We start from the raw sequence: 22,001 nt of genomic DNA on the forward strand, positions 1-22,001 counted from the left end.
CTTATTTTCAGATTAGGTCTTATTTTTGGGGAAACAGGGTACTCTGTTCTTAGGACTCATATTTTAGTCAATTTATTACCAAAACTAAATACAGTAGGACTCCCATATCCACAGGATTGGTATCCATGATTTCACTTATCCACCGTCTGAAAATATTAGAATTATTATATTGAAAACATTAAAAGAAAAAAACCCAGAAATATGCATTTCCATGATGTAGTTACCAGAATTGGCTACTAAAGGGAACCAGAGGCCATGCTATATATGGTTTACTATTATCTGCAGTTTTGGGGCTCCACCAGGGGTGCTTGGAAGAGATCACCTGCAGATACAAGGTCCCACATTATACATTTTCAAAAAGCAACTCCCATTGTGGACAATGACCAACATGCTATTTAATATATAAATGAAACTGCTGCAGGGAGATTGCCTAGGAGTTCAGTGTCATCAATATGTGGCTGACAACCAACCCTATCTCTCCTTTCCGTCTAATTCCAAGAAAGCTGTTTTGGTTCTAAATCCTTCTCTGGTGTCAGTAATGGACTAAAAGAGGGTGGCTAAACTAAGGTCTAATCCAGACAGTACAAAGGTCAGTCAAAAGGCACATCAGGGAAGAGAGTTTCAGACTAACCTGACCCGAGTTACACTCTCCCTAAAAACACAGGTTAACAGTTTGGTGGTGCTTATAGATTTGTCCCGAAACCTCGATGCCCAGGTCTTGGCAGTGGCTAGGAGCATATTTGCACTGTTAAAACTAGTGCACCAGCTGTTCCTGGTCAAAGTGACACATCCCTTATTTACATCCTGTCTGAATTACTGTACTGTGCTCTATGTGGGGCTGCCTTTGGAAAGTGTTCGGAAAATCAAGAGGGTCCAGATACTGTTGTCATGTTGCTAGCTGAAGCTGGTTACAGAGCTCACTTACTTCCTTGTTGCAACAGTTCCATTGGCTGCCACATCCATTTCCAGGCACAATTCAAAGTGCAGGTTTTGATTTATAAAGCCCTAAATGACTTGAGCCCACGCTACCTGAAAGTCTATATATGAGCCTGCCTGGGTTTTAAAATCATCAGCAGAGACCTTTTCTTTGTGCAGTCACCATCACAGGTGCATTTGGTGAAGGCAGAAGAGAGGTCCCAAATTCTGGAATTCCTTCCCACTGGCTCTCTCTTTGATGTCCTTCTCCAGAGAGGCAAAAACCTCTCTCTTTATGCAAGTTCTTTCTCAGTAACTGGCTAACTACGGAGGACGCTGCTTGGTCCAAAGAGTGTTTGAAAAGGAGTCTAAGAGTGAGCAAGGAAAATAAAGAAATATATTGAGACTTTAAAGAGAAGCAAGGCGAAGCTGCAATAGTCAGAGACAGAGATGAACTGCTCAAAAATTAAGGACTAGAAGCTTGACACTAGGTACTGGAATAGTTATAGAGGTATTCGCGAAGGCTTTCACGGCTGGGATCTAATGGTTCTTGTGGGTTTTCCAGGCTCTTTGGCCATGTTGGGAACACAGCCAAAGAGCCCGAAAAACCCACAACAACCAGTTATAGAAATGTCAACACAAAAGCAACAAGTTTGCTGACAGAAGTCCAACAAAAGGTACCTAGCAGTGTTAAAGATGGGACTTTTGAGAGGTCACTAATTCATGGGGTTATCATTAAATAGGAAGCAACTTGACAGCACATAACGTAAGAACAACAAGCATTCCTTCATGGAGCTTAAGCTGGAAGCCACTAGTGCAGCAATATTCTTAAGAATATGAACCAAAATGTAGTTATTCAACATCAGTTTGAATAATGTGGCCTACTGAAAAGAGTGAAATGTTCAGTTTCCAAATTACTTTTAATGTGTTATACACTGTCCAGAGGCTCTGGTTGTTGGGTGCTTCAACAGCAGAAAACATTTTTAAAAAGTTAACCTATCTTGTCAAACACATTGTTTTTTTAAAAAAAGACATTTTCAGAAATGATGAAAAAATCAACAGCATGCTACTTAATAAAAGACAAAAATGCTCATAAAAGAGTGGGAAGAATACATCAACAGCCCTTCCCCAACATGACATCTGGGCTTCTCCAAAAAGAAAAAAACCAAGGGTATGTATGTGTGTTGGGTGGAGGGGTGGAGAAATAGCCATCTGTCTTGTGCTATGAAAGGGCAAGTACTTCGTTCTGAGAGTTTCCCTTCCCGTTTCCTTGCCTTCTACAAAGAAGCCTCTTACACATAAGATTCTTTCCTATTGGTAGAATAAATGCCAGCTATTTTTGGAAAGAATGGGAAATATTTTTTAAGTTCAGAAAGTGAAGGACATCTAACAGATGTGTAGCTGCAACAAGTGGAACATTTTCATTGTGTACTGGAAAGAGGACGGCTTGCTTAGCAACAGCTTTCTCCAGTACTCTGGATAAGCTACAAAATCCTAGCACTTTGTCAAAAAAAGGACTTAAATAAAACAAAACAGAAAGAGTTCCAACAGAAGTATACTACAGTATTTCATATTGCTTTAAACCATTTAAATTGTTTTCATTTGTTCAATGGTTTTTAATTGCTTATTTGTACCTTGAGCTGATACTATCTCTAATAGGTGGGATACAAATATCCAAGTAAATAAATATAAATGTGTAGGTGGGATATAAATATCTAAATGACTAAAAAAATAAATATAGAAGGTGCTAATATTTCTGGGTTGTGGTGTCTGCTTATCAGAACCATAATTAGCAATATTGGCTCCCTCGGCAAGGACCAGAGTGTCCCACCCACCCCATCCTGATGCATGGCACAGTTTCCCCCTCCAAAAAAAAATGAAAAGAACATCATGTCCTCCCAAAAGAAAGAGAAGGTTTATGTTCCCAAAGAAAAGAAAGGGTTCTGCCCTTCCAAACAGTGCTAAGGATGGGCGTGGTTAGCAGCATGCATGTTCTGTATTTTGTGCTTAAGAAGGAGGCGACAATTTGTAGCAGCCTCTGAGGAAGCCCCATTCCTCCCAAAGAAAGAGGAGGAGAACCTGCCAACCACTGACAGCAATGGCTCTATTTCCAAAATGCTTCAGTCAGAGAGTTAATGACCAGGGAAATTGCCTGCACAGGACACCAACTTATAATTTCACAAAATTTAATCACTCTATGAAGCTGACTAACAAAAGGCAGCATCTCTGGAGGGGTAGGATTGGGATTATCCCTAAACTCTGGAATCAGTAAGGCTGATTTCGACCTATGCTTGTCCTCTCCAGCTATTTCAACTCTCTGCAGCTTTGCCCTCTCATGCCTTCCACCTTCTTCACTGGCAATTCAAGGATTGAATGAAAGTGTGTGAGAGGTAGATGGACCTCACTGTCCTGCGATCTTATACCTGTTTCTCTGGGAATAAGTCCCAAAGAACTCAAGGTGGCTTAAATGGATTTTCCACACTCTTTAAAAGTGATAATTTGGCTTAGATTATTAAAGATTACATAACTATGTATAATTCTACTATAGATCTACTTCTGTAGATGTTAACATTATCAAAGTCAATGTTTCATTTCAATTCTTCTACACCACTAGTGATGTACTGACTAAAATCTACCAATGTCACAACTAAAGTAGATTCTAAATCAATGGGGATGTGGTGTCAACACCTATGTAAGTTTCATTTATTCAGTGGGCTTAATCTATTTACAAATGACTACTGAATTTCAGTTAATGTAGAGAAAGGCAAGTGGGATTAGTCTATAACTTTGGGGCAGAAAGTTAAGGTAGGAAGGGTGCATCAGTATGCCTGTGTTTTCAGGATTTTGTGCTCTCCTTTTTAACTTCAACCACAACTTTTATTTTCAAACTAAAACTCCTCCCACTTCCGAATTATGCTAGGGATCTAATACCAGTTTACCATATACAAGTTTAGTTCTATAGCAAGGACTGTTGAGCTAATAAAGCACTATGCCCATTATTCAAAAGCTAAGTATTGTTATGATCTACAGCATTTTCTAGTTTATTATGAATAGTACAGACCCAGAGTGAACTGGCTGGCAAAACACAATTTCTGCCTCTAATTTTGAGAGCCGTGCCGTGTTATAATTACTCCTTACCAATGGGAAGACCCACCTGAATATGTAATGAATAAATGCAGAATCCAGACATGGTTCTCAGAGCACTGCAGGAAACTATCAATGGACTGTACTTGAACCAGTTTAAGTGAGATTTAATATTGTTGAACCTTGGCCTGAAGAGTTTCCCCAGCCTCAAAACTAGCAACATACAGTATCTATACTTTACTAAAGTATGCCCACCTGTTTCAACATATGCAGGTCTCAATTCTGCAAATATTTTACCCTTATTCTCTGCACACTTCCTCAGAGGTGAGTCCTACTGATTTCTGGGTAAGACGTACAGTAACAGAAGCAAACTAGAAACCTATGCATATTTACTCTGAAATAAATTCTTCTGAACTCTCTTGGACTCACCTCCAAGTAAAGAGGCATACAAGCTAAGTGTATGGCTACAATATTATATGCACCTACATAAAATATCTGCATAAACTTACAAAGGGCCAGACTGTCCAACTTGGAACTAGTGTGCAGAAAACTCCCCCAAAATGCCAACTACCGTGGATCCAGTCAAATATATAATCTTCCCAATTCTCAATCCAAAATTTATTCAAGGTGGCTCAAAACAAATAGACCAGGGTTGTCAATGCCACATGCTTTGCATCATGAGGTCCAGATTCAATTCCTGGGACCTCCAAGAAAAGACTGTGTGTGTGTGTGTGCTCAAATCTGACAAACTGATAAACAAGGCTAGCCTAGATGGACTAATTGTTTGTCTCTCTATAAAGCAGTTTACACATTTAAAAAAAAATCTTTCCAGCTAAGTCTCCTCAGAAATAAGAATACAACAGGACTTGCTCTTGGGTGAATACGTATAACATGGCACCATAAATTCTCGAAACGCAATCTTATGCACATTTACTCAGAAGCAACTCCCTGGTTGTCTCTAGTAAGCGAGGAGAGGCTTGCAGCCTTAAATCTTTGCAGGGCGACGAGAGACTCTGCAAGATACCCCCACGCGGTGTTAGCGGACAGAGTGACGGAGGATGGCTCAGCAGACCTGGATTCAAATCCCTGTTTAGCCATGGAAACTCACGGTGGTGGTGGAAGGAGTAAAACCGCTCCTTAAACACCTCCCTTACCTTGAAAGCCCTATTAGGGTCACTATAAGTCGGTTTCGGCTTGACGGCATATAACGACACTCCTTGGGGTTAGGGGACGAAAGTTGTGCACCGCTATCTCCGGACGCTGTCCAGGAAAGCAAGCAAAAAATAAATAAATGCAGTTGGTTGTTCCTTCTTTTACTCGAGCTGGGCTATCGTCCAGTTTCCCACAGGCGGTGTGAAGAGCAGCTGGGAAAACGACGCGCCAAGGTTACTTCCATATTCTTCCGGCTCTGGGAATCCTGACGGACAATGGCCGGGGCCCCTCATGGCGTTCCCTCTGCAGGAACGGAAGGGACCGTCGGGGAGGGAAAAGACCTCCTCGGCGTCCTTCCTCTCCCGCTTCCTCCGGGCGCGGTTTGGACCGGGGAAGGCAGCCACTGGGTGGTTTCCGCAGGCGGCCAAGCCACGCCGCCGAGAGGTCAGCCGAAGCGCCGGACGAGCCCCTCAAGAGACCGGCAACATCTCCCGCGGCTGCGGAGAGCACGGCTCCCCCTCCGAGCGCCGGGCGGGGAACGGCCGCCCTCTCTTGGGGCGCGGCGGTTATAACAAGCCGGCCCAAGGTTTCTTATAGACGAGAACCAACAGGCAGCCTGACGGGTCGCTGGACCTCGGTGGCTGCCGTGGGAATCGGGCTGGTGGCCGCCGCCCTCCCTTCAGCCGCCGTGAGGCCAGAGTTAAGGGTTTCTTCTTGTGGCTCCTGAGGGGCTCGTTTTAGGCGGGCCGAGCGAAGCCGCGTGCCCACAGTGCACCCATGAGGGCGCGAGGTACTATTCCTAATACTGTCATAGCACAGGCCTGTGGGTAAAACGGGTTTCCTGAAATGGACTCAAGAGCACCCAAAAGCCTGTCATTATGTAGTTTAGTCACCCACTGGCACCGGCCTTAGTTGTCCCTGGGTGGAGTCGGGAGTTTCCTGTTACGGATGGCGCCCAAGAAGAACAGGAGGACAGCGAAGCTCTTTGCCTGCTGGCTTCCTGATGCTTGGGATGCCTTCCAGCCCTTCCATTATAAATCAGACAGCAGGTGAGAGACCTCTGCGTAGAGAGCTCAGATTTTATTTTGCGGTTGTTTGTTAATTTTACGTTCTCTTTATATTCTGCGTTCCTCCATTAAGCTACTACTACTGAAAAAAATCCGTAGAGTGTGCTTAACAGTACATATACAGAAACATAATATTCAATACAATAAATGAATTAAATGTATCTAACAAGAAGAATGTAATTGTATATAACTCTGTTTGAGAACCTGGGTCAGTGCCACTTGAGAAGCAGAAAGATTCCAGAATGTGGCTGTTTCAGATTCTTTTCCAAGGGTTCCAGATATTATTATGCATGCTGGATAGACTCTTGATAAAGGCCATGAAACAAGTGAGGTGGTATGTGAAAAAGAAGAAAGTCAGGGCTTGTTGAGATTGCCAGTGCTTCAAGCATGATCAGGAACTAAATATGGACTTTTGAGATACTACACACCATAGATGTTTGTTTGTCAACCCTGGATTCCTATGATATATGTATTAGTTAATATATATACGTACTATACTTTATAGAGTAGTTGTTCTGTGTTATTTGCTATATACTGCGAGGCAGTGGAGTTATAAACAATTACATTCTTCATTTAGACGAATTTAATACATTTATTGTATTGAATATTATGTTATTGTATATACTATTAAGCACACTATATGGAGTATTTTCAGTAGTAGTAGCCTCATTCTGTACTCACTAATTGTTAAATTCCCCAGTAAACACCAGACTGCAAATAAAATTCTCCTCTCTCCACCCCCTGTAAAATGGGTCAGATTGAGAGAGAATAACTGGCCCTGGTGAATTACTTGGCCCAGTGGGGACTAGAGACTGGGTTTCTCCTCAGCACTTACCAATAGAATACACTAGCTCTCCATTGCACTTTATTGGGAGGTATTCTAATAATCACCAGCAGAGAACCAACTATGTGACCAGGAGAAAATAAAGAGAAGGTGAAAACAGAATACTGTGAGGACCTATACAGAAGAGATAAAAGGATGACAGACTCCTTTGAAGAAGACGAATGAAGAACCTGCAGTTCTAGAAAATGAAGTGAAAGTGCTCTAAAAGCACTATAAATTAATCTTCAGGGGGAGATGGCCTACCATGAGAACTATTTCAAGCTACAGAGCCTGAATCTGTCAAAGTCAGGAATGTGCCACAAATGTGAGAAACAAAACAATGGCCCACAGAATGGCAACATTCAATATACATTCCCACCCCCAAGAAAGGAGATGCCAAGGAGTGGAGCTGCTATAACATTATCACTCTGATTTCCTCTGGAAGCAAAGTGTGGCTCCAGGTGTTCCGACAAAGGTTTTTATATGGAGTGAGAAATGTCTGATGTTCAAGCTGGATACCAAAAAGGAAGATGCATTTGAGATTGTATTGCAAACACTGTGTTTCCCCGAAAATAAGAGAAGGTCTTATATTAATTTTTGCTCTAAAAACGCATTAGGGCTTATTTTCAGGGGATATTTTATTTTTTCATGAATAATCTACATTTATTCAAATAAGTCATGTCATTTTTTGGTTGCTACACAATGCTGCATAATGGTGAAGGGTGGGGTTTCACTTAACTAGGGCTTATATTGGGGGTAGGGCTTATACTACGAGCATTCTGAAAAAGCATACTAGGGCTTATTTTTAGATTAGGTCTTATTTTTGGGGAAACAAGGTACTCTGTTCTTAGGACTCATATTTTAGACAATTTATTACCAAAACTAAATACAGTAGGACTCCCATATCCACAGGATTGGTATCCATGATTTCACTTATCCACCATCTGAAAATATTAGAATTATTTTATTAAAAACATTAAAAGGAAAAAAAACCCAGAAATATGCATTTCCATGATGTAGTTACCAGAATTGGCTACTAAAGGGAACCAGAGGCCATGCGATATATGGTTTACTATTATCTGCAGTTTTGGGGCTCCACCAGGGGTGCTTGGAAGAGATCACCTGCAGATACAAGGTCCCACATTATACATTTTCAAAAAGCAACTCCCATTGTGGACAATGACCAACATGCTATTTAATATATAAATGAAACTGCTGCAGGGAGATTGCCTAGGAGTTCAGTGTCATCAATATGTGGCTGACAACCAACCCTATCTCTCCTTTCTGTCTAATTCCAAGAAAGCTGTTTTGGTTCTAACTCCTTCTCTGGTGTCAGTAATGGACTAAAAGAGGGTGACTAAACTAAGGACTAATCCAGACAGTACAAAGGTCAGTCAAAAGGCACATCAGGGAAGAGAGGTCTTATTTTGGGAGAAACAGGGTATATGCTGGCTACTGGAATATACCAAATAATTTCAGAAGAAGGTCTGTGTATGATTTATAGACTAACCTTTGACTGTATGGATCATAAGAACTTATGGATAATTCTGAAAGAAATTGGTGTTCCTCAGCACTTGATCGTCCTGAGGTATAACCCATATTGTGGACAAGAAGCTACTGTTAGGACAGAACATGGATAGATGGAATGGTTTCTTATAGACAAAGATGCCAGACAAAAGGTGTATTCTATTTATTAAATCTATAAGTGAAACATATCATAAGGAAAGCAGAATTAGATTGAGATGAAGGAGGAGTGAAAATTGGTGGAGGAAACATAAATAATTTAAGAGGAGGAGGTGACACAATCTTAGTGGCAGAAAGCAGCAGTGACTTGAAACCTGTTAGTGAAAAAGAAAGAAAGTCCCAAAGCAGGTCTGCAGTTGAACATTAAGAAGGCAAAAATCAGGACTAGAGAAGAGGTACAAAACTTTAACACTGACAGTGAAGAAATTGAAATAATTAGAGTTTATATACAGTACCTTGGTGTAATCATCAAACGAAATGGAGATTGCAGACAAGAATACAGCAGGAGACTGAGACTTGGAAGGGTAGCAATGAAGGAATTAGAAAAGGTCATAAATTGTTAGGATGTGTCACTGACCAAGACCAAGATTATCCACACTCTTTGCGTTCTTAATCACCATGTAAGGGTGTGAAAGCTGGACAGTAAAGGAAGCTGACAAAAAAATTGATTCATTCGAAATGGGTTGCTGGAGGAGAACTTTGTTGATACCCTAGAATGACAGAAAGATAAACAAGTGGGTCCTAGATCAAATCAAGCTTGAACTATCTCTGGAGGCAAAGATGATGAAAATGAGGCTGTTATACTTTGGGTACATTATGAGAAGGCAAGATTCTCTGGAAAAGACAATGCTGGGAAAGGTTGAGGGCAACAGGAAAAGAGGAAGACCAAATATGAGATGAATTAACTTTTTGGAAACCGCAGGCTTGTGTTTAGAAGAACTGAGCACAGCTGTTGAGGACAGGACATTTTGGAGAGTGCTCATTCATAAGGAGACAGAGACAACTTGTGGCATTCGCTCCTCGTGGCCCCTGCCTGACTCTCCAAACACATGAAGGCAAACCAATACTCCTTTTCACCCACTGCCACCAGTTGATCACTAAATAAACATCACTTATGGAAGAATGAAGAGGCAGGTCCAAACTTCACTGTCTTTTAAAATAAAGTTTGTTTATTGATTACATATGTTTGATTATTAATCATAGGTAACTTCTACAGGTTTATTTACTACCAATGTCCACCTTCTATTGGTTATAACAATATCTCTCAGATCCGCCTCTCAGCAGTATTAGCCTGCAACATGAATATGCATGACTACTTAACATAATAGGGTGAACGCTACACAACTTGACAGAAGATAGTAACTATTTTAGTGGTGCAACCGAAGGCTTCTGATCAAGATGGCATCATTTGAGCTCGGAGAAAGTCTACAAAGACTAGGGAACTGCTATAGGGAGATTTCTACACAGTTGCTAAGGCTGAAGTCCTGCACAAACACATACAGTGCCCGTAAGCATTCATATTTGGAAAGCATGTATTTTGGGTAAAAAACCAGCGTTTTCCTTTACTTGATGCAATTCACTTGAGCGGGTGAATAAGAAATAAAGATAATATAAAAAAACAAGAAAACTGGGGGGAAAGGAACTAGAAATGTAGAACTCTTGATTTCAGTAAGAAAATTTGGAAGATGGGAGATCAAAGAAGTGACCAAAGAGTTGGTCTGTTCTGAGACTGGATCTTGTGGCCTGCCTGTCAGGATATACAAATGTTTTAGAGCGGGGAGTAGAAGTAAGTGAATTTCTGTATCTCCAATTGAGACAAAGGATAACTACTTCAGTTGAATTGCTGGGTGTTGCCTTTTTCTGTCCTCTGTTCTGAAACTTTCAGCTGAATATGAAGCCTTCACTCAAGAGGGAGAGAAAGGCAGTGAGAGAGTTCCAACCTGGACAGACCTTTTTTTTTTGTTTCAACTGCAACTTTTCCCCTGAAGTTTTAATTATGTTTACTTTCTTAAAAATAATTGAGCGTTGTTTTTATGGCAGGGCTTTGTTCTTTTAGGGTTTTTTTTCCACTTTCTGGGAATTGTTTTTAAACTTCTTTTTTTTAAAAAAGTTTAAATCATCAGCTGCATTGGGAAAAGTTTCAACATAGCTCTAACTTTTCTCCTGAAGTACAGTTATTTATTTAACATTTTGTGTTAGGTTTCCTTCATGCTGCTCAGGGTAGGCTATGTGCTTTCCACCCCTTTATTTATTTTATTTATTTAATTAATTTATATGCCGCCCACACTACCCAAAGGTCTATACCCTCACGTTATCTGTGTAAGGCAGACTAAACTGTATAGCTCATATTTTTACCCTTTTCCTAAAAATATCCCAGCCTAGGATCACACAGTAAGATTTTGAGGTTGAAGGGAGATTTCTACTCGGGGATTCAACTAAAAGGGCAAAAGACCTAGTCACCTAAGATTCATGTTTTACAAACTTACAGTTATTCATATTACCATAAGCAACATTTAGCAGTAAGCTGATGTTTTAAAAGTACTCGGCAGTGGCTTATATTTTAACCATTGTGCTAACCAAAGTAGCCCGACTCTGATTTATCTGAGATAAACATCCTCATTTCGGCAAGCCTCTGAGGATGTCAAACAAAAGAGGACAAACATGGCTAGATCAACATTGTCCCAGAGGAGGGATGAGATTTAGACAAGATAGATAGTGAGCAAAAAAGAAACTCCTTCCAGTATAGGAGACAAAGCACCTTCAGCTGTAGAGAACTTTCAGTGTCTTAACAGCTTCTGGTGAAAATAAATGCAAGGATATATAAGATGTTAGCACAAAGGAGGATAAATGGAGATTTAAGAGTCAACTAGATGATATCCAGTCTTATGGGAGTAGACCTACACTCATAGTATGGGAATTTCACTTTCTCGTCTCACCACCACCACACAGTTTAGTGTGCCTTGGAGGTTCTCCAGGCCGAAAATGCAGAAGGGAGGAATTCAGTATATTGATATCGTGTTCGTCCTGCTGGCAAATGGACATTGTTAGAATGACAGCTCTCATAATCTCTCAACTAGCGTGGCTGCTGGCTCATAATTGACATGCTAAGGCCAAGATTACAATGAAATATGTAATCTAAGCATTTGATTATTGAGAAAACCATTTTTTCCCTTTCAGGTCCATCTGTGTCAAGCATCTGACAATAAAAATAAATCAAGATTACTTAAAGTACCATTGATCTTCAGGACTGAGACTGCAAGGGAAATGCAATACATCAAAAAGCTTTCCTTAGGCATGTAGCTAAACAGTGAGCATTTGGGAGTCTAAGCTTTGGACTCTTGTAGAACTTGAGTTCATGCTGTTTGTACTTCAGTTATACTTGCAGCCTTACATATGTTACAGATTTTCAATATTTATTTGATTTACACATTGGCCTAAATTCAGTATTAGTTCAAACTAAAATAAACGCACAGAAATGAACAGGACTTTTAGATACAATTCATAGATGACTCCCTGATTTCAGTGCATCTGCTATAAATAAAAGTGACGTTGGATTTGGCCTACTGTGTCTGTCCATATGTGCTCCCTACTTAATGATGGTTGCGGTTGTACAAGATGGTGTATTGTGTGAACAGATCCAAAGTCAACAATTTAAGTGTGTGCCACCTCTCTGAAAATCTTTCCTATTGCTGCTTTCCAGGCACTAGCCTGTGCTGAGGTGTGCTTCTTGGCATACACATGCAGAATTTGACTTTTGGCACACCAATATTAATCCACATAAGAATGGTTTGAGTGTGTACATCAAAACCCAAGGTCAGCATCTAATTTTCAAAGTCATACAACTCACAATCACTCCTTGAAACTGTTGCAAGGCAACCTGGGCTAGGTTTTTACTGCCCCACGTAGAAATGGCCATGAGAATAGGCCCTAACTGAACTTTTTCTTTAGCCACAGAAAAGTTGTGAAAGGGGTTTGTTTGTTTCCTAGCCTAGAAACAGCCCATAATTCTGTTTCCGACTTTGATTAACTTAAGTGGGATGGGCGTCATGTTGTGGTGGACTCCACACCACCAGGTATCTAGGATAAGCTTGCTGCTCAACACAGAACTAAAGGAAGGTTAAGATTTTCACAACAAAGCTCACTTCATTTCTTAGGATATATGTTCCATCTTTCCCCAAAATCTAATCAAACATTTAAATGTTATTGTGTAAGATGTTGAACTCAAGGTAATGTTTGAACGTTTAGACCAAAAAGAAAGAGGCCCAAAGTACTGAGATAATGTTTAACTGAGTTTGTCTATCACATTTGCTCAGATGCTTGTTTAACTCTTAGCTGAGTCAATAAAACTTTGTCCACTGAGAAACAGCTTTCAGCATACAACTTGCCTGTCCCAAAATGAGGTCTTACAGAGATATATTTGTGTTTCTTTTATTTCTCTACACAGGTAAGATTACTTTTACATTTCTAAAGAAACAGATTGTGGAGAAAGTTGTCAGAAATTGCTTGTAATCTGCAGCCTACACTGGATTTATCCTCTGTTTGAAATATGCTGAGCCCAAGTGATAGCTTAATTCATGCATTAAATGTGGTTAAGAAGATCTCTGTTTATAAAAGCTAATAGGATAATGCCATCTGATTTTCTAAATGCTGAGCAGTCTCAAAAAATTATGGAGCTAAAAAGGCTGGCTGAGGCTCGCCAGACTGCAGACATTTCAGTTTGCAAATTGTGGTTTATATAATAATGCTCAAGAATTTAGCTAAATATATCTCAGAGTCTCCATTGTGGGTAGTTGGCAGCATTTTGTCTATAGAGATACAAAAAAGCAATTGATTCTACCTACCCTGAATTGAACCCATTGCCCCACCTAATTTTTAAGCCTCACTCTCCATCTTGAGATTTCAGTCTCACTTCAGATTCTGTAGTTTGAACTTCTACCTACGATGATGTGGGAGTTTTTCTGTTTTCTTACACAGTCCAAGGTCTGTGCTGCCCAGCCTGATGCTCTGGTGAACTTGCAGTCTTGCATGCATGTATTAGATGTTTTGATGGTCCAGTAAAGGTACTATCCAACCTTGATTTTATTTTGCTTGTGGATTACATTCTGTGTTTCTTTTTGCTTGTGAAACATCTATTGTACCTTATATGTTTAGCTTTAGCCATTGAACTGATTCATGTGCCATTAGGTCATTCTCATTCCCCAGATGGTTTTATATTGGTGTTATAATAAAAATCAGAATGAACAATAAGGTAGATCTGCTTTTTGTTGCTTTCGTAACCAAATTTCAGGAGTCCTCTGTGGCTTCTGAAGGACAGACAACAGCTTCTTCTGAAGGAAACAGTAACTGTCACAACAGTAACTCAGAATCCACCAGCATAACAATTACAAAAGTATTTTTTTTCTCCATACACCAGTGAGAGACAGGTTTTTGGCCAAAAATCGTTTTTCAGCTTTGCAGTGGTGCGGTTGGATATTGTTTTCTGCAGTAGAGATTTCAGACATGCAAAGATTTTATTGTTTGGGCATTTCCACCTACTGTATGAGCATTTTCCAGTCACAATCTCATCATCTAGAGTCAGCCGCAGATCTTGAAGTGCATTATCACCCAGAACCAAAAATAAAGTATGGCTTGAAGGCATGGAATGCAGTAACTTAGCAGAAGTAGTTCTGGTTTTTGATTGGATGTCAGACTGTTGAGGTGTATACCACCCCGAACTCCATCATGGAGCAAACCTGAAATGATGATGATTATGACAGTGTAAGGTTTTAGATGTTTTTATTTGTTTTAACACTTTGCTAGTGTATATATGTTGCTCTCAACAAAACAATGCATCATTTGTTCATATGTAGTTTACTCCATGATAATGTGCAGATAAGGTACAGACCTCTTGTGTGTATTTTTTTCTCTTTTATGGTTTTACAGTATAAGAAAATTAGCATTACTAAGACTGAAATATTTGCAGCTCAGTTGTAGTGGTTTCCACAAAGAAAGGTCTTGATAATCACAAAGTGCTGTTAAATGTGAAACCAAAGAAACCGATTTTGAAATCTGAAAATTTCTGCCCCTCCATGGGAAGAATTATGAATTACACCTGGGAGAGAACAATGCCCTATGTAGTGGATTATGTTTTACAAACTATCAAATTAAATAGGATTATTTGAATTTGCCCACCTGGAATCTGATAAATCAGTTTTATGCCAGCATTGCATAACTATGTTAAAAATGAGACTACACTTCTCCCTTCAACAGCGCTGGGGTTACGGGCAGCAGCCACCTATGTAGTTCAAAATCCGTGTATAATTCTTATGCCTCCAAAAATCTAATTACAAAGCATAACAATTGATTAAGATATACAAACATACACAGACTTGTTCTCTCTATCGGGGTTCACTTCCATAGTATTGACGATCTTTTTGACAGTGCCATGTGTAATGAGACATATGGCCCCCAATCTATATACTGAATTAAAAATATTTTGTTTGGGGGCAAATAGACCATTTTTACACCTTCAGTCTTGAACTCATGAGGCTCTGGGAATAAATTAATAATTCAAGTGTGGTTTAATAAAAAATGTGTATGATGTCTTGAAAGGTAACATCCACAGAGAGAATTAAAACAAACAAACAAAAAGACCCTGTTGAATATTTATCCATCATAGTCTTGATAACATGGGTCATTTAAAGAGAGAGAAAGGTTTCACTTGACAGGAAGCTGAACTGAACCTGGCTCATCCACTCACTCACAAGTACAGTCACATACATATCCTGCAACTGAGTGGTCTTAGACAAAACATTTATCAATTTTTGGAGGACAGTGAATTATTTTCGGTACAATAACCTTTCACTCTGCAGTGGCCTAGGTCCTAGAAGATTAATTTTCCAAGGTAAATGAATACAGTGAAGAGATTTGTACAATGCTAATCTCTTTGAAATAAATTTGCAGTGCAATATTATGTCTGTCTATCCAGAATTAAGTCTCATTGCATTCAGTGGGAATTACTTTTAAGCAGTGGCGTGGCACGTGGAGGGAGCACAGGGCAGTTGCACTAGGTGCAGAATTCTTGGGAGGGGGGCAAAATTTCAGGGATGCTGCCAGGCCTGATCACTTGACAAGGAGTGGGAGCTGGGTAGGGGAAGGGACAGTAGCATGACCACCAAGGCTGTATTGATGTCTGGACATCGCAACACCTGGGGCGTTGTATTTCCCTGTCTACCTGTGGTGGAGCTGTCCAGCATCAGTTGCAGCTGGAGCCCCCATTGGCACATGGAGTTGCCCCTCCCCACAGGCAACGGAAAGGGGCCTCGGGACTGACACACCCTAACCCCACCCCACCCGAAGGCAACACAGGTGTGGCCTGCATCATGTGACTGTCTCCCAGTATCTGCCGCCTCACACAGAGCAAGCATATGACCGCCGCCCGGCTCCCTGGAGGCCCAGCGGCCCAGCTGACCCCACCCGGGTGGCCAGTCAGCCGGCCACTCTTGGCCACCAAACAATGGTGCAGGTGGGACTGCTGCAGCCCAAGCCCCTGCCTGGCCCTTCTCGTTGGTGGCTGAATGGGGGGGACATGCTCAGACACACCCCACCAGTGTAAGGGGTGCAATACTTGCTCCACTGCTTTCAAGTGAAATGTTCTGTTAACATCTGCAAGTGCTCTATAGACTTTTAAAAAAGACAGAGTAATAACTTTGCAATTTATGACTTCAGAAGAGTTACTGCTACAAGTTACTATTAATCTAATGAATGTAGGGCAGTCACAAATATACAGTGGATAAGATCGCTGGGAAGGTAGTGGTGCTGCAACTCCAGATGCTTTAGGATGCCACTGATTATCAGGACCTATTTCAACTGGGCTTGTGACTAAGTTATGGAACTGAGACTGCTTTGGTTGCCTAGGCAAATGACATACGCGATAAAGGAATTGCAACTTTGTAAATCCTCCTGGACTTCTCAGCAGCTGTTACCATTGACCATGATGTCTTGTTGGCTTATTTGGGTACCAGGGGGGCACTGCATTGCAGGGGTTCTAATCCTCCCATATGGGATATGAAAAGTGGTGTTTAGGGGGACTGTGGCGATCACTCTGCTTTGGCTCATGTAGGAGGTTATTTGCATACACTAATGGGAGCTGTTGGGAGGCGAAGCCAGAGAAACTAGGAGGGAGGGGTGAGTCAGAGTCTAGGAGTTCAGTCAGTGAGAGTCAGAGATGAGGGTCTGAAGTAGAAGTTTGTGGTAGTCAGAGAGTGTGGCAGAGTTAGGAGTTAAAGGTGTGGAACATAGAGAGCTAAGAGAGTTAAGAGTAAAACAAGTTACTACTAATCTAATGAATACATTAAAGTCTGTGAAGAACCTGTTTAAGCGAAATGTAATCAATAAACCTGTGTTGCTCAACTTTATACCCAGTTTGGACCTCAATCTTTCTAATTAAAGAGTGTTGACAGAGGTCAACTGGTGGCAGCAGAAAGGAGAGAATGTGTTGTGGACCTCGGGCTAGTGAAACAACCTGGGGACACATGAGGGGCACGTCACAATTGGTGTGAGCTGTTGGGAGACATAGTGTGAGTTCTTTGTTTGGTGAAATAAGCAGGGGTCATGTGGTAAACGTCACAGGGACACCATTGGACATCATGTCCATAAGTGGGTGGTGTACCTCAGGAGTCTACCCTATTCTCCATATTATTCAGGATCTATATGAAACTACTGGGAGAGTTCATCTGAAGCTTTGAAAGGAAGTGCCACCCATATGCTAATAACACCCAGCTCCATTGCTCTTTGTCTCCTGATGTAGAGGAAACAATCAGAAGAATCTTTAAATGGTGTGTGAGATCTTGATGTGCTGGTTAAGAGTGAACAAGTTGAAATTAAATGTTGAAAAGACAGAAATGTTGTTCAATAGAAAGTCACTCAGGGATTGAGATTCTACCTGCTCTTGAAGAGTTTGCCCTGCACCTGACATGAGAAGTTTGTAGCCTGGGAGTTCTCCTTGACTCTGTGCTATTCCTGGATTTCCAGGTGGCAGTGGTATGAGAAATGCCTTTCCTTCATTGACCTGACATGGCTATAGTAGTCTATTAACTTGGTTACATGATATTTTGACTAGTGTAATGTATTCGATGGGACTACCCCTTGAAGAGGGTCTAGGATCTTCAGCTAGTGCAGAATGTGGCAGCTAGGCTGCTAATTCATGCATGGTACAGTAATAAGATCATAAGATCCCAGTACTAAAAAATCTACACTGGTTGCCAGCCAAGTCCATTTGAAGAGCTAGTTTTAATCTTCAGACTCTAATTGGCTTGGATCCTGACTATTTAAGGTACCACCTATCTCATTATGACCTTGTCTAGTTTTTAAGACCTTTAGGAGGTGGCGCCACCAACAGCTTCAGAAGCTTGCTTTGCAGGCATGCAGAACAGGGCTTTCTCATGCTTAGCCTTCAGTTGGTAGAATAGATTTCCCTCAGAGCCGCTAACAGTTTTCACTCTCAATGCTTTTAGGAAGGCTGTGAACACATACCTTTTTAAACTGGATTTTGATAGTGTTCAATGTGTTTTGAGCAGTTTAACTGTTTGTAGATTGCAAACCACCATTATCGCTCAGTGCTTAATTGTTTAAAAAACATGGTCTGTTTGCCACTTCCATCATTAATGTCACATGCACTTAAGTTTTTGCTCTGTCTAATGGTAAGTCACAAAATGGAAATTGCAACCAAGAAATCAGATGAACACTGTCTGACACTGTACACCAAACTACTCTTGTTCCAGCCCTTATATCATCTCAGTAAAGGGTTTTATTATTCAGTGCTACAAAAAATTGTATTTATCAACTGTACCATTTTCAATTCTACATCTCTTCACTTTCCCTCTTTTTTTAGTTGAAGGAGATATTCTGGATAACTATGCAAGGACAGATGGTGCTTGGATCTTTGGCGAACATAAAAGAATGTACAGAACACTCAGTAAAGAACAATGTGCAGAAAAATGTGAAGCAGAAACAGCTTTTTCTTGCAGGTAACTATCTCTGGTGCATTTTATGATGTCTGCCCAACTATGCTAGTGATCGATGGTGAGCTTCAATGGTTTTTACGCATGAAGGCAGACATCCATGTACACTTACAGAGAAGTTAGCCTCACTGAACTCTGTGAGACTTCTGGGTGAACATGCCTCAGTTTAAACTGAATAAGTGTTTGATGCCATGAGAGAAAGAAAGGAAAAGTCTGAAGATTCAGATCACAGAAGATAATGATTACCCCTCCACCTTTGAGCTGCATAATTCCTTTGTGACATGAGCGTGTATTTTAATGCTGTCTAAAATACTGTTGCTTAGCATAGTAAGTTGCAATTAGAGGAGGCTCATTGAATCCATGGACTTTGGCTCCCCAAATCCCCACTTATTGATTACTGAGTATTGAATATTGAATATTGATTATTGAGTCTACTCCAGTTGTGATTTACAAGCTAAGCAACAGGAGTTCAGCCACTGTCCGAGTCTCATGAAACTTTTTCATTGATCCAGGATGAACTGTGTTGTGATCTGGGTTGTGTTGCATATTATTTGTCATAAGGTAGGCAAGCTGTTGATAATATGCCTCCCCTGTTCATGTCTAAACAAGGACCCTTGGTTGTGCTTCTCCTTCTCCCACTTCTGCTGATGTTTGTCAGAGGTTAAGGCCAACGGTGTTTTTAGGTGCCCTGAGTGAAACAAACACAGACACTGCGTTTCCTGTCTTCCATGCTCTGGAGATGCTCTGTGTACTAATAACTTGCAGAAGTTGCACTGTTGCAAACAGAACTTGGTGGTAAAAAGGTAAAGGTAAAGGTTCCCCTTGACAATTTTTTTTGTCCAGTCGTGTTCGACTCTAGGGGGTGGTGCTCATCCCCGTTTCCAAGCCATAGAGCCAGTGTTTTGTCCGAAGACAATCTTCCGTGGTCACATGGCCAGTGCGACTTAGACACGGAACGCTGTTGCCTTCCCACCAAGGTGGTACCTATTTATCTACTCGCATTTGCATGCTTTTGAACCGCTAGGTTGGCGGGAGCTGGGACAAGCGACGGGCGCTCACTCCGTCGCGTGGATTCGATCTTATGACTGCTGGTCTTCTGACCCTGCAGCACAGGCCTCTACGGTTTAGCCCGCAGCGCCACCACGTCCCCTTGGTGGTAGAACCATATAAATTGTGTTACGTATAACATGCTGCTTTGGGATAGTATATGAAGAGAGCACATATAACAATAGTTAGAGCATGCCGTCAAGTGAATGGTTCAGGGTTTTCTAGGAAGAGAATACACAGAAGTGGTTTACCATTTGTTTTTCTAGGACTTTGCAGTTTGTCCAAGACCACACAGGCTGGCTCTTCTTCCGGGAGGTTCACGGGGGCATTGAACTCCCAATCTCTGGCTTTGCAGCCAGAAACCTGAACTACTGAGCTATTAATTTTGAAAATAATCTAACAGTGCTGCTTCTAAAATTGTACTATTAACATTTACTTTCTAATCCTAAAATGTTGATATGGTGTCATTTATGTGTATTTAAGGCAATTTCCATATTTTTCAAGATACATTTTTTAAAAATGTAACACATTAGTTCCTAGCATGTCACTCATTGAGAAATGGGTAATGGCTAACAGTAAAGAGCAACTAAAGAAGAAATTATTTTTTGAAAGGAAAAGCATAGTAAGTATTGGCTGGATATGACATGGGGTCCTTCTAGCGCAGGATTCTTTTTTCCAGCACCTGCTAGCCAGGTGCATACAGGAAGCCAGCAAGCAAGACATGATGGCAACAGATTCCCTCACTGGTTGTGCCTATCATATAGTATGTACAGGTATAGTTCCTCTGAATATGGAAGCTCATTTTAGCTTCAGTAAATTGATTAGCTAACACTAAGTATCTATGGTAAGACTAATTTGGAACAAGAATTAGAGTCTGATCACTGATACCTTGTGAAGTTTGCTAATGCGATTCTTTTATTAACCTTATTGGATCATTCAGGTGCCTTTATATGGTCAGTTCAGAAAAAGAATTAATGAAGAGCTATTATGTTATGCAAACTAACCTAGGACTAAGTTCTCTTGAACAATGTCTTACTTCTTAATAGGCATCTGTATATTTACATTCTAACAAGACCTATATTTGGGCATTATACATACCAGTACTCTAGAGATTTTTGTTTGTGTGCAGAGCCTACATTCAAACAGGAATGCATCATTTTCAGGCAAGGAGGGGGTAGTTCCCCACTACCACCCATATGTTCAGAGTACCAACATTTATAACACCGGAACAGGCTAAGCCAGAATGAGGATATACATTAACAAGAAATTACGGTAAGTAGCATCAGATCTTAGAGTGGCTGATGCTACACAAACAAGCTCACTATCAGTTTACCATGGGTTCACATTTGTTACTGCCAGCTCTTATATTGTGTTTCATAATAATACTGAATTTGGCATTTCTGTAATGCATTCCAAATATCTTTCAGTGAGTGTATTTGATACGACTTAAGGATGCAATCAGAGAGCTGTAAAGTAGCACACCTGTTTACCTCAGAAAGGGTTTCTTTAATGGGCACAATCTCCCTTAAAGTGACCCTTCCATCTGCCAGAAAATGGCCCTAGGCTAGTCCAAAACAGTAGATACCCAACAGTTGTACCAAAAGGCCCATCTTGGGTCACAGCTGGAGGCATTGTCTGATTGCCCCACATTGCTCCACAAGTGGTCCAAATTGTGATCTATTTCCCCTTTTGATCTTACCCTAAGATTAAAAAAAGGAGCAATCCTCTTGTCTTAAAAATCTTTTCACTGCTGTATCTAAATTATCAGAGGTGAAGCCAGTGTTGTATTGGAGTCCAATGTGGTTTCCCCCACCACCATTGGCTTGGGTAAAACGTGCTTCTCACTGCTTCAGTCAGATTCTGAAATGTTTGGAGCACTAATGAAGCAGACGATTCACAGCAAAGCTGGTCATAGTCACTCATTCAGTTAATGTCCCCATTTTCATAATAACCTGATATGAACCATCCACAATGCAGTCTCTTCCTCTCCAGATAGGCACAGATTCTGTTCTTGGGACAGGTGGGATAAGTAAAACCAACTTTGCCTGTGTACAAAATGTTTGGTGTGTGAGCGGCTTACATTCCGAATATAAAACAAAATTTAAAACACAGAGTGTCAAACAACATAGAGATAAGCAAAGTCTAAGATGGCAAGACATAGGGAATAAAGAAATGGAAGAGGGGAGGGCCTGCCTGAAGAACCAAGTCTTCAGTTTGTTCTTCAGCGAGGGTGCCAGGCAAATCTCAAGGGGCAAGATATTCCAGAGGCAAGGGGTCACCGCCGAGAAGATCCAGTTTTTAGTTTTCTCCTTCTAGTTTCTTTCCACACCTTCAAAATCTCCAAATGTTTCTTTGTTTATTACATTTATATGCCACCCAGATTATTTA

The 22,001-nt window shown here is 40.8% G+C and overlaps 2 protein-coding genes across 3 annotated transcripts in view; one reads left to right on the plus strand and one right to left on the minus strand.

The window, feature by feature from the left end:
- Window positions 1–5,655, minus strand: part of MAP3K4 (mitogen-activated protein kinase kinase kinase 4) — a 104,649-nt gene extending 98,994 nt beyond the window's left edge. The window contains exon 1 of the mRNA XM_020808991.3: window positions 5,154–5,655. Within this exon, the coding sequence (XP_020664650.3) occupies window positions 5,154–5,203 (50 nt within the window). The 5' untranslated portion in view covers window positions 5,204–5,655. The remainder of the gene's footprint in view (window positions 1–5,153) is intronic.
- A 7,195-nt stretch (window positions 5,656–12,850) lies between these two features.
- The window catches only part of PLG (plasminogen), a 42,603-nt gene continuing 33,452 nt past the window's right edge, over window positions 12,851–22,001 (plus strand). For both annotated transcript variants that reach the window (XM_072994585.2, XM_072994600.2), the window contains exons 1-2: window positions 12,851–13,009; window positions 18,437–18,572. In XM_072994585.2, coding sequence (XP_072850686.2) covers window positions 12,961–13,009; window positions 18,437–18,572 — 185 coding nt within the window. In that variant the 5' untranslated portion in view covers window positions 12,851–12,960. The remainder of the gene's footprint in view (window positions 13,010–18,436; window positions 18,573–22,001) is intronic.

Source organism: Pogona vitticeps, chromosome 1, assembly GCF_051106095.1.
Source record: "Pogona vitticeps strain Pit_001003342236 chromosome 1, PviZW2.1, whole genome shotgun sequence".
In the NCBI taxonomy this organism is placed as follows: domain Eukaryota; kingdom Metazoa; phylum Chordata; class Lepidosauria; order Squamata; family Agamidae; genus Pogona; species Pogona vitticeps.